Source organism: Calypte anna, unplaced genomic scaffold (genome assembly GCF_003957555.1).
Source record: "Calypte anna isolate BGI_N300 unplaced genomic scaffold, bCalAnn1_v1.p scaffold_216_arrow_ctg1, whole genome shotgun sequence".
Taxonomy (NCBI): domain Eukaryota; kingdom Metazoa; phylum Chordata; class Aves; order Apodiformes; family Trochilidae; genus Calypte; species Calypte anna.
Genome location: NW_022045487.1, coordinates 3,047 through 14,976, shown reverse-complemented (window position 1 = coordinate 14,976; position 11,930 = coordinate 3,047). Strand labels below are relative to the sequence as shown.

Genomic DNA, 11,930 nt, shown 5'->3' with positions numbered 1-11,930 from the left:
TGCACACGCCCCTCAGCCCGGCACACACGTGTGTATGTCCATCTTCAGCCACACACACACACACGTGTGCATCTCACACACATGCACACCCCCTCAGCCATGCACACACATGTGCACACTCACCCTCAGCCATGCACACACGTGTGCACACCCATGCACATGCACTCCTCGTGCACACCCATGCACACTCACACGCCCACGCCTGCACACGTGTCCCCCCACACTCACACACGTGCCACACGCCTCCCCCCACCCCTGCACCCCCCCTCTGCTCTGTGGGTGCCCCCACCCGAGGCAGAGCCCAAAGGTCCCCATGGAGCTTTATTGTGCTGGAGTACATGGGGGGGCAGGGGGGGACACGTAGGGGGGGCTGGGGGGGGGGCACAGAGGTGGCTGGGGGGTTGGGGACACAAACCAGCTGTGCTCCCTCCCCTGGGGACCCCCACCCTGAGAGCCGGAGTCCAGCCCCGACCCCCCCACCATGGGGGGGACCCCAGGACCCCTCTGTCCCATTGTCCTGCGAGGCTCAGCCTCACCCCCCACACTGGGGACACCCTGGGGGGGACATTGGGGACCCCCTGTTCCCATGGAAACCCCATTACTGTCCTGGGGGCAGGGGGGTGACAGTAGGGAGCCCCTGTCCCCATGCCAGGGTCATCACCCTGGGGGGACACTGGGGACCCCCCCGTCCCCATGCCAGCCCTGTTACAGTCCCGGGGGTCCCGGGGGTCCTGGTAGCCCGGGGGGACCTCTCAAGCCGGGGTCTCCCTTGGGTCCTGTTGGACCCACCTGCCCCCCAGCCCCGGGGATCCCGGGGGGTCCGGGTTCACCCTGAGGGCCAGGGGGTCCCTCTGGCCCTGTGACCCCCAGAGGCCCTGGGGGGCCGGGGTCCCCTTTGGGTCCCCCCTGTCCCTTTGAGCCAGACGGCCCAAAGCTGCCCTTGGCACCCTTGAGGCCAGGGAAGCCCTTCAAGCCCAAGGGACCTCTTTGGCCTTGGGGACCGGGGGGTCCTGGGGGGCCGGGGGTTCCCTGGGGTCCTGGTGAGCCCTGGCTGCCCATGTCACCCTTCTCTCCTTGGTTTCCTGGGGGGCCCTTGATGCCCACGTCACCCTTGAGGCCACGGGGACCTGGGAGGCCGGGGACACCTGGAGGAGGAGAGAAAGGGGGTCAGAAGAAGACATGGGGGAGAGCACCCCAAACCTGAGGGAGAGGGAGGTGACCCAGCCCCGGAGGTGCTGCCAGGAGCAGGACCAGCTCAGCCTGGCTTCCTCACTGCTCCCCAAGGTGGATGGAGATGTCCCCAGGCCATCTGAGCCACCCAGGGAAGCTTTGGGCACCCCCATCCCCGGGAAGCTGTGCCCTCTCCATCATGCCCTGGAAGGGTGGCTGGCACCAGTGGGCAGGCCAGGAGGGACACGGGTCACCTCCCAGGCAGGGACAGCTCTGCAAGCTGAGCCCACACCTTCCATCCCCAATCCTTTGTGTCCAACCCCAACATCTCCTCAGCCTGGGTTCTCCGGGGTGCTCTCGAGGAGCCCACGCTCAACCCCAGAAGACAGAACCCCCAAAGCCACCTGCCTGACCCCCCCCATCCTCAGGCCAAGCCTCACCTCGTAAGATGGTGACGTTCTTCAGCACCTCCCCGTGCCGGGCATCCACCCCCTTCATCTCCTCCATCACCAGGGAGAGGTTGCGGATGTCGAAGTCCAGGCGGGCGCTGAGGAGGCCATAACCCTCCCTCAGGAGTTCCGTGGTGCCCCGCACCGAGCCCAGGGACTTGTTCAGGTAGTAGAGCTCCTCGGCGTGGGCGTGGAAGCCCAAGGTGCAGGAGATCCTGACCTCGTCCAGGTAGCGCAGCATGCTGTGGACGTGGCTGTCGGTGGCGTTGATGTTGGCGAAGATGGTGGAGATCTCTGTCTGGTGGGAGGCCATGAGCCCTTCCAGGCTCTGGAAACGCTCGGCCGTGCGGTTCTGGGCGTAGCGGTGGTGGTAGCTCAAGTCCTTCATGTTCTCCTCGTGCTCGTCCAGGACGGAGGAGACGTTGTCCAGCTGGAGCTGCAGCCCCATCACCTGCAGCACCAGGTCGTGCATGCTCTCCGAGTTCTGGGCCGCCTGCCGAGCCGCCAGCCCCAGCCTGCCCTGGATGCTCCTCACCAGCTCCCCGCTCTGCGAGGCGGCCGCCCTCAGCCCCCCGAAGAGCCGGGTGTAGTTCTGCCACTCGCTCACCACCTTCTGCAGCGTCAACGTCTCCTCCTCCGCCTTCCTCTGGACGGCCCCGATCCGCTCGGAGGTTTGGCCCAGGCTGAAGTTCATCCTCCTCACGGCCGCCCCCACCTCGGACCCTTCCCGGGCCAAGCCCTTCAAGGACTCCTCCAGCCGGGAGGTCGCCGCCCGCCACCCCCCAACCTGGGCCAGGAACCTCTCCAAGCTCTCGTTGACCCTCCGGATGGAGAAGGAGCAGTCGTCCACCTCGCCGGTGATCTGGGTGGTGGTGGAGGAGAGGAGGTTGTGGGTCTGGGAGGTCCGGTCCAGCAGGATTTCTTGAACCAAAAGCATCTTCTGGATCTCCTCCAGCTCCTCCTGCAGCTTGCTGATCTCCTGGCCCAGCTCTCCTGTCTCCTGGCACAGGGAGCAGTTCCCCGTGGTCTTCTCATCTGAAGGAAGGGCAGAAGGGGTCCCTTACCCCCCACATCCCTCACTGGCACCGAAGCCCTCTGGCCCTGCAGCCCTGGTGATGGTCACCACAAAGCCATGGCTGGGACAACCCAGATGCCACCAGCCCATCCCAGCTCCTCCCCTCATCCTGCTCCTGCCACCTCTGTGCTGCCAGCTCTCCCATCCCACCAAGCCCACCCTGCAGGCCACCCACTTCATCCCTCCCCAAAACCCTGGGAGATAAGTGGAAGGTTTGGGCCTCCATCCCTCCCCAAAACCCCAGGAGATAACTGGAGGGTTTGGTCCTCCATCCCCCCCCCAAAACCCTGGGAGATAAGTGGAAGGTTTGGGTCTCCATCCCTCCCCAAAACCCCAGGAGATAAGTGGAGGGTTTGGGCTTCCATCTCTCCCCAAAACCCCGGGAGACAAGTGGAGGGTTTGGGTCTCCATCCCCCCCCAAAAACCCTGGGAGATAAGTGGGGGGTTTGGGTTTGGTTCTGGGGGAGCCCCAGGACCTAAAAAAGTGGAGATCCCACAGACCTTGGCTGAGCAGCTGGGGTCACTCGTGGGGCCCAGGCTTGGAGAACACCCCCAGCACTCACCCAAGCCCTGGAGATCCTCCTGGAGGGACACGAGCTGCTTCTCATAATAGGTCTGGGCTGAGCTGACGTCCTTGGAGATGGAGTCGACTTTCTTGAAGACTGTGGAGGAAAAGGTGTGGGGGTCAGGGGGGGGTGGGCAGGCACTGGGATGGGATTGTCCCCCACGACCTTCTCTGGCAAGGAGGGCTTGAAGAACCTGGGTGAGGAACCAGAGCTGGTGGGTCCTGGCTCCACGGGGTGGGTGTCCCAAGGAGCTTTGGGGTTTGGGGCTTGGTTTAATCTTCCAAAGCCTCTCCCAGGGTCCCAGCTCCAGGAGCACACCGTCCCTCTGCTGAAGGTGGGAGGCCCATGGACATGATGAAGTGGCAACCTTTGGGTTCTGGGGTGCTTCCTGAGGTCCCCATGGCAGGGGGGGTGGGGGGAAGGGGGTAAAGCCATCCCTTGGTGAGGTGGCATCACACGCAGGGTCCCACCTGGATCCTAGGGGCAGGGCAGGACAGGGGGGCTTGGATGCTCCTCTCCATGCCGGGATGGGGAAGGTGCTTTGGAGGAAGCCCCATGTCCACAAGAGGCAGGGGAGGGTGGGAGAGCAGCCAGGCAGGGGGTGGTTGGAGCTCCCAACCCTCCCCGTGCTCACCCAGGGCAGCCAGCACTGTCACGGCCACCATCAGGAGGATGGAGAAGACGTAGAGGACTTTGACAGCTGTCTGGAGGTTGAGGTTCTGCTGGCACCGGCTGCAGTTGGTCCGTGCCCTTCCTGAGGGCAGAGAGGGAAGGCTCAGCCCCCTGCCCACCCCCTGCCCACCCCCTGGGTTGTCCTCACCTGCCCACCAGCCCCCCACCCCCATTCCCCAGGTGCTCCTCACCGCTGGGGCGGGAGCTGAAGGATGGCATCTCCTCTTCTTCCCCTCCTCCTCTTCCTCCTCCTCCTCCTCCCACCAGATCTTCTTCTGCAACTCAACACAGGAGGGACCTGAGCTGCCCGGGCCCTGCCCGCACCCAGGGGGTCCCTGGACAAAAGGGATTTGGTGACCCCCGAGGGAAGAGCTGGGGGAACCTACATGGGAGCCATCACCTCCATCACCACCATCACCATCACCACCACCACCACCTCCATCACCACCATCATCACCATCACCATCACCTCCATCACCACAATCATCACCATCATCTCCATCACCATCACCTCCATCACCACCATCACCATCACCATTACCACCATCACCTCCAACACCTCCAACACCACCATCATCACCATCACCACCACCACCATCACCGTCACCATTACCACCACCATCACCAACCTCATCACCACCATCACTATCACCACCAACTCAATCATCACCATCACCACCATCCCCATCCCCACCCTTGGTGTCCCCAGCCCCTGGGGACATGATCCCCTCCTCCACCTCCTGCTTCCGCATGGCTCAGCCTGGGAGCTTTTTGTTGGCCATGAATTTGGGGAAATTGGGTTGAATTTGGCCAATGAAATCCCACTCCCAACCCCAGGTGATGGAGAAGCTGCTGGGTCCAGAGCCAAGGGGCTTTGGGGTTTCCCAGCACCTTCTTGCCAAGCTCATGGGAGCAAAGAAAGTCCATGGGATGTCCCAAAGGGCTCCCAGCCCAGACCCACAGCCTGAACCCCCCATCCTGCTCCTCCATCCCAAACCCCCATCCAGGGTCTCCTTCCTGGTCCCCCAGCCTGGTCCCACATCCCGGACCCCCATCCCAGAACCACATCCTGTTCCTCCATCCCAGTCCCCCACCCCAGACCCCAAACCCCAATCCCAACCCCCCACCCTGAACCCCCATCCCTGACACAAAACCCAGACCCCCATCCCAAGCCCCCATCTCAGAACTCCATCCTGGACCACCTTCCTGGCCCCACATCCCAGGTCCCCACCCCAAACCTCCCCCCAGACCTGTTCCCCACCCCAAACCCACATCCCAGTCCCTCTCCCTTGCTCCCACATCTTGGACCCCCAGCTCAGTCCCCCACCCCAAAGCCTGGACCTCCATTCCAAATTTCCTTCTTGGTCCCACATCACAGACCCCAACCCCCCCATCCCAGACAAACATCTGGGACCCCCATTCCAGCCCCTCCACCCCATCCCAGTCCCCCACCCCAGACCCTCACCCCAAACCCCAAATCCAGGGCCCTTATCCCAGATCTCCTTCCTGGACCCACATCCCAGTCCCCCATCCCAGACCCCAAACCCCCATCCTGATCCCCCACCCAAAACCCACCTCCCAGACCCCAAACCCCCATTCCAGACCCCGAACCCCAAATCCTGGACCTCCATCCCAGATCCCCTTCCTGGTCCTACATCCCAGTGCCCCCATCCCAGACCCCAAACCCCCACCCCAATTGGGTGCTCCCAGGGGTGGGACACCCCATTCCTTGGACCCCCCCCCTTCCCCTGACTCCATCCCAGGAGATGCTCAGCACCGGGACCCCAACCCCAGAGGGCCTGAGGGGACATCAACCCCCCAGTTTCTGCCTCCCCTAAAACCTCCCCGGGGGTCCCCAAGACCCCTCCCAACCCATCCCTACCTGGGGGGGTCCCACCCGGGGGGCTCCGGGCACAACCGGAGTCACCACAGCCCCGGGATCCCCCCCCTTTATACCGCCCCACCTCCCCCCCCTCCTCCGGAAAAGATTTGGGGGGGCCGGAGGGGGGTTGCCGGGTCCCTCCCCGACACAGCCCTTGACTTTTCAGCTGCCCCAGATTTGGCTTTTTTTGCCCCAAAGAGTCAACAAGAGGCTGGGAGGAAGTGGGGGAGCCCTTAACCCCCCCCCATCCCACATCGATGGGGCGGGGGCGGCTCTGGAAGAACCCCCCTCCATCCCTTCCCCCTCAATCAGGGGGGCTCCAGGGGTGGGGGGGCACCCATGGGTCCTCTTCTGTCTCCCCAGCCTCCCCCTCCCTCCCACCACCACCAACCCCCTCCCCCAGATAAATCCAACCCCAAGGTTTTTCAGCCCCCCCTCTCACCTCTCATAGCCCCCAAACTGGGGGGTGGGGGGGGTTCAATCCTGCCCCGTTCCGGACCTCACGGCCCCGGTTCCTGCATCCACCCCCGCCCCGGTTCCTTCTCCTTCTTCTCCTTCCCGGGGAACGTCAGCATGGCCGGGACTGTTCCCACCCCTCCTCACACCCTTGGCCCCCCTCTCCCAGCAAAACTTTCTTCTCCTACCCCACCCCAAAAATAAATTAAAAAAAAAACCAAAAAAAAACCAACAAAAAAACACCCCCACAACCCAACCAACCAAACCAAAAAAAAAAACCCAAACCCAAACCCAAACCCCTTCCCGAGCCGGCGGGGCTGGTGGAGCATCCTCCTGGTGGCCCCATGGGCTCCCAGCCAGGTGGGATGGAGAAGGAGGGGACGGGCGAGCTGGGGCAGGTTGGATGGTGGCCACGGCGAGAGGAGGAGGAGGAGGAGGAGGAAGAGGAGGAGGAGGGATGGAGGAAAAGGGGCTGAGGCAGAGCCCCCACCCCCAGCTCCTTCCCCACACCCCCAGCGCTAATGAGGAACAAATGGCCCAGAAACAGCCGGGAGGGCACCGGCTGCCATGGAGGGGGGGGATCGGAGCTGGGGAGGAGCGGTTCTGGTCCAAACAGGCGGTTCTGGTCCAAACAGGGGGTTCTGATCCAAAAAGAGAGTTCTAGTCCAAGGAGGGAGTTCTGGTCCAAGGAGGGGGTTCTGGACCAAGAAGAAGGCTCTGGTCCCAGGAGAAGGTTCTGGTCCAAGGAGGGGGTTCTGGTCCCAGGAGGGGGTTCTGGTCCAAAGGCAGCAAGGGTTAGGGGGTTGGTTTAGGGGGCTCTGGGCTGGGGTAAGGTCTGGGGTGGTTTCTGGGGTCAGTGCATCTGGGCCATGGGGCCGTGGGTCTGGGGTCCTAGGGCTGGGCCATGGGAAGGTGGGTCTCGGGTCCTGGGGGTGGGGCAGGGACATAAGGACAGGAGGAGGTGGGTCTGGGGTCCTGGCTCTGGGGCACTCTCCCCCCAGGCTGCTGCTGCCCTCTGCAGACCCCCGGGGCTCCCTCCTCCTCCTCCTCCTCGGGTCCCAGGGGGTCTCCCAGTAGCCTGTCCCCCCACCCCCTCCCAACTCCTGAGCTCCCCTTTCCAAACCTCCCACCCAGAGGTGTCTCCTGGTCACCCCCATCCCACATTTTTGGGTCCCCTCGGTCGTTTCCAGGAGTGTTTTGGGGGTCTCTCTTCTCCACCCCACACCCCCCTCTGTTGTCCCCCCTGGGTATGGTCTCTGTCCCACCTCCAGCACCCGTGGGTGCTCTCCACAGCAGTTGTGTCCCCAACCCATGGCACTGGGGGTTGGTTTGTTCTGCTTTTTTTTGGGGGGGGGGTCATTCCCATGCTGTACAATGTTCAACAGCACCCAAGGGTCTTCTCCTCTTCTCCCCACCATCCTCCTCCTCCTCCAGCCCATCCCTGCTGACTCAGGGCTGCTGGAACCCATCCCGAGATCTCCAAGCTCCAAGCTCTGCTGTTGCCTTTGGCTCCAGCCAGGCTTCACCAGCCGGTGCCAGGCCGGTGCCAAACCCTCCCCGTGGTTGTCTCCGTGCTGACTCAACCTTCGGGCTGCCAGAACCACTAAATATATTTCTGCTGGGCTGGCAGATGGGGCCCCGAAGCCTTTGGCTCACAGCCCCTGGGCTACCTGCCCTGCCCCGCAGCTTGCCCTCCGGTGCAGCTCGAAGGTTTGGGGGTGCCTGGGTCCAGTCCCACCTTGCTCCTGCTCCTCTGCCTTCCAGCAGCTTGCAGACCCCCCCGGGTGCCCTCCATCACCTTCATCACTTGGTTCCATGGTTGGACCGGGTCATCTCCAGGGGCTTTTCCACCCTGAGTTCCACAGCTTCGAGGAGCAGAGGAGCTTGGAGAGCCACCAGCAGGAGATGGAGAAGGACATGGACCCAAAACAGCCTTTGAACCATCACAAAATCTGCTTGGAAAAGACCTCCAGGATCATCAGGTCCAACCCAGCAGTGCCAGGGCCACCCCCCTGCCCCATGTCCCTCATCCCCACATCCCCAGGGGTTGCTCTGAAACCCCTCCAGGCATGATGGGGACTCCAGCCCTGCCCTGGGCAGCCTGGGCCAGGCCCTGACAACCCTTTCCAGGCAGAAATTCTTCCCCAGCTCCAACCTAAACCTCCCCTGGCACAACTTGAGGTGTGCCAAAAGTTCCTCTTGTCCCATCCCTTCTTCCTTGGGAGCAGAGCCCGACCCCCCCTGGCTCCAACCTCCTCTCAGGGGCTTGCAGAGAGCCACAAGGTCTCCCCTCAGCCTCCTCTGCTCCAGGATCAGCACCCACAGCTCCCTCAGATGCTCCTCACAACTTCTCCAAACCCTTCTTGATATTCTCCAGACCCTCCTCTTTACTCTCCAGACCTTCTCCTTGCTCTCCAGACCCTTCCCAGGTCCAGACCCATCTCCAGGTGGGCAATCAGCCCTGCCAGGTGAAAAAGAGAAAAGATCCTGACAGGATTAACCCCTGTAAGGAGAGTGGGTCAGGCCAAGCTGTTTGTGTAAAGAAGTGAACAAAGCAGCTGAGATAACAATTAACTTCTGTCTCGAGATAAGTAGGAGACACTGGGGGAGTGCAAACACCTGCACAGAAGACAGGATGAGGCTGAGGCTGCCATAACCAGCAGATAAGGGGAAGACAATTGCAAGGGTCCAATTATCCTCTATAACAAGAGGATGAAGTCATTGAAAGCAAGAAAGGTAAAAAGTTCAACCCTGAGGAAGACTTCGTTACTTCATCTGAAGACCCCCAAAGACCCCAAGACACATCCCCAAAAAGACAACTCCGCCCAGACTCTGCCTGTTATGAATATGTATGTCAGGATGATGTGACCTCCCCTTTTAATGTATAAATATCCTAACCCTTTCCCTTAACCCTTGGGCTCTTCGTCCAGTGCCAGCTGGGGGGGTTCCCCGGATCCGAAAATAAATCCCTTTGCTGTTTAAAGGCTCAAAACTTTGTCTCTAAACAGTTTTGCTTCACCTTTTCTGGCTTCACAGGGAAAGCACCACATGCTCCAAAATCCAGCCTGGGATCAGCATGGAACCCAGCAGTGCCAGGGCCACCCCCCTGCCCCATGTCCCTCATCCCCACAGCCCCAGGGCTTGCTCTGAAACCCCTCCAGGCATGATGGGGACTCCAGCCCTGCCCTGGGCAGCCTGGGCCAGGGGCCCCTTCTGGTCTTGAGGGTCCCAAAACTCTCCCCAGGATTTGAAGTGCAGGAAGAAGTGAAGGAGATGAGCTGGAGGTCAGGAAGGGGGGAGGTGAGAGGCAGGGGTGTTGGTGGCTCCTCTCTCCTCCTCCACTCCTCCTGAAGGCTGCTGAGCCTGAGATAAAGCAGAGAAGACCTTGGCAGCTGGCATTCCTCCCTTATCAAGGGCTTTTCTCAGCCCACATCCAAACCACAAGTTTAACCCCTACCCAGACAGGAGAGGAACTGAACCCCTTTCCCCCCCCCCCCCAAAAAAAAGGGGAAAAAAAACCCCAAACAACAAAACCCCAGACCTAAAAACAACAGTAAAAAAACCCCACACACCCAAAAAAGACCAAACCAAACCCAAAACAACTTCTGGTGGAGATAAAAATCATTTAATAAATGAAAGAGCAAGGAGAAGAATTTAAAAAAAAAAAAAAAAGGGAAACACAGAAATGAAGCTCACAATGCCACAGCCACCCCTCATCCCTCCTCAGATCCTCAGCTGGAAGGGCTATGGAGGCAACCAGTTCCATCCCAGTCCAACCAGTCCACCCAGCATGCCCTCACCTTCCCCTCCCCACCCTTGGAAGAGGCCGAGTCTTGCTGACAAGACCACAAATCCCACCCTAAAAGCCCCTTTCCAATCCTAAAAGACCCCCCCCTTAATCCTAAAGACACCTCCCCCCAGTCCTGACCAGTTCCCCCCCCCCAGTAATCCCAGTCCACCCCATTTTCCACCAGTCCAGGAGGATTGAGGGTGAGGAGCTCCAGAGCCTCAGGAACAGGAGGCTTCCAGCCGGTGCCTGTAGCTGGCCTGGTCCTCCCTGCAGCTGGCCAAGCCAACGCAGGACGTTGTCCTGGAAGGGGACCCCCCCTCGAGGTTCCCACCTCAGCTCCAAGGGATGTCAGGAACCATCTGGAAAAGGCCGAGCCGGGCTGGTCGGCTTGGAGGGACCCGAGCTCCATCAGGATCACGGGAGGAACTTGGCCACTCCTTGCCCGCCCCACGGATCCCCCTTTCCAGGGATGTCAGGATGGATCCCAGCTGGCTGTCCTTGCTGTTCCTCCAGGAACTTCACCTTGGATTTCTGTGGGAACATCACCTGGAGCCACCACCGGAGGGGACACGGCACCTGCAACCAAGGGTGACGGCGCAGGGGGTCCCACGGCGTGCAAACACCTCACGGAGCTTCCAGGCTGCCTCCTCCTCCTCCTTTCCTGGGAAAGCTTCCACCCAGCCTGAAAACTCATCCCTCAGCACCAGGAGGGAGCGGTGTCCCCCCCTCCTGGGCTCGGGGAGGTGGGTGATGTATCCCAGCTGGAGGTGGGACCACGGTCCCTGTGTCCGCTGAGGCTCTTGTTCCACCCGGCACAGGGGACAAGCCTGCACCCAATGGGTCACCTGCACACAGTCACCTTTCCACCGTGCCACCCGCCTGACCCTCGCCAAGGTCTTCTGCACCCCCTCGTGCCTCCAGCCGTGACACCAGGCCACGATCTCTTGCCTCTCGTGCTTGGAAGGTTCCCAACTGCACCAGCTGCCGGAGTCCTCCCTGCAAGATATCTCCCTGGCCCTGTCGAGAGCTTTCTGGTTCCATTTCCTCTCCTCGGGTTCCTGACTCATGATCCCACCCAACCACCTGATGCCGAGGACCCCGGGGTTGTCCTTGACCCACTTAAGGACGTCCTGGTACAAGGGCTCACAACTCACCCTCCCCTCAAGTTCCAGTTCCTCCAGGCATCTCCAGAACTCGTCCACCCACGTGCGGCGACGGGTGTAGAAGTAGAGGGGTGAAGGGCTCCGGTGACAACGCAGGAGGTTCAGGAGGGCCACCAACTCGGCGTGTGGCACATAGGGACACTCAGCCTCCCCCAGGAGCCACCGTTCTTCCATGTTGACAGCAGCGTAGCCGTTGGCAGAGATCTCGTCGCTGGCCACGAACCAAACGTTGGCTTTGGGGATGTGGTGGGGCAGGTGCTGAAGGGGGAGAGCTTCCCAGACCAGGCAGGGAGAGGATTGTTCCAACTCGGGTTGGGGTCTCCTGGTCTTCGCCCACCTGTTGACCATCAGGAAGACTCCACTGCTCTGGCTGCTGGTTCAAGCCCAAGGCTTTGCCCCTTAGGAGATACTTCCAAGGGGAACTTGGGATCTCCATCAGGATGGGGGCCATCCCCGTGAAGGTCTCAAACTTCTGCATGGCCCCGATGGTCGCCAGGCACTCCTTCTCCAGCAGCTGGAAGGAGACCTGCTGGTCCTTCAGCATCTTGGAGGCGTGTGCCACCGGGACCAGACTTCCAGCCTGGTTCTCCTGCAGCAAGGTGGCTCCTATGGCCTTGCTGCTGACCAGCAACCTGACCACGAAAGGTTGGGATTTGTCAGGGAACCGCAGGGGAGGAGCATACTTGAGAGCCTTCTTCAGGCTGTGC

The 11,930-nt window shown here is 61.3% G+C and overlaps 1 protein-coding gene across 2 annotated transcripts; it reads right to left on the bottom strand.

Moving 5' to 3' along the window:
- Positions 1 to 622: 622 nt before the first annotated feature.
- On the bottom strand, positions 623 to 6,357 carry SCARA3 (scavenger receptor class A member 3). 2 transcript variants are annotated; one of them, XM_030468683.1, is made up of 6 exons: positions 6,257 to 6,357; positions 4,124 to 4,267; positions 3,895 to 4,014; positions 3,258 to 3,356; positions 1,611 to 2,654; positions 623 to 1,145 (listed from the first exon to the last, which is right to left on the bottom strand). In XM_030468683.1, exons 2-6 carry the CDS (start codon positions 4,149 to 4,151, stop codon positions 706 to 708), a joined length of 1,731 nt encoding a protein of 576 aa, XP_030324543.1. In that variant the 5' UTR covers positions 4,152 to 4,267; positions 6,257 to 6,357; the 3' UTR covers positions 623 to 705. The 2 variants fall into 2 exon arrangements, with proteins under 2 accessions (XP_030324543.1, XP_030324542.1); XM_030468682.1 differs by having other exon boundaries at positions 4,124 to 4,207.
- Between the last annotated feature and the right edge of the window lie 5,573 nt (positions 6,358 to 11,930).

Bases quoted from the DNA above. Each gene is read 5' to 3' on its own strand.
- SCARA3 (XM_030468682.1), bottom strand. The intron at 2,655-3,257 runs GTGAGTGCTGGG...CCCTTCCTTCAG, and splicing joins GGAGGATCTCCAGGGCTTGG to ATGAGAAGACCACGGGGAAC. The intron at 1,146-1,610 runs GTGAGGCTTGGC...CTCCTCCTCCAG, and splicing joins GAACGTCACCATCTTACGAG to GTGTCCCCGGCCTCCCAGGT.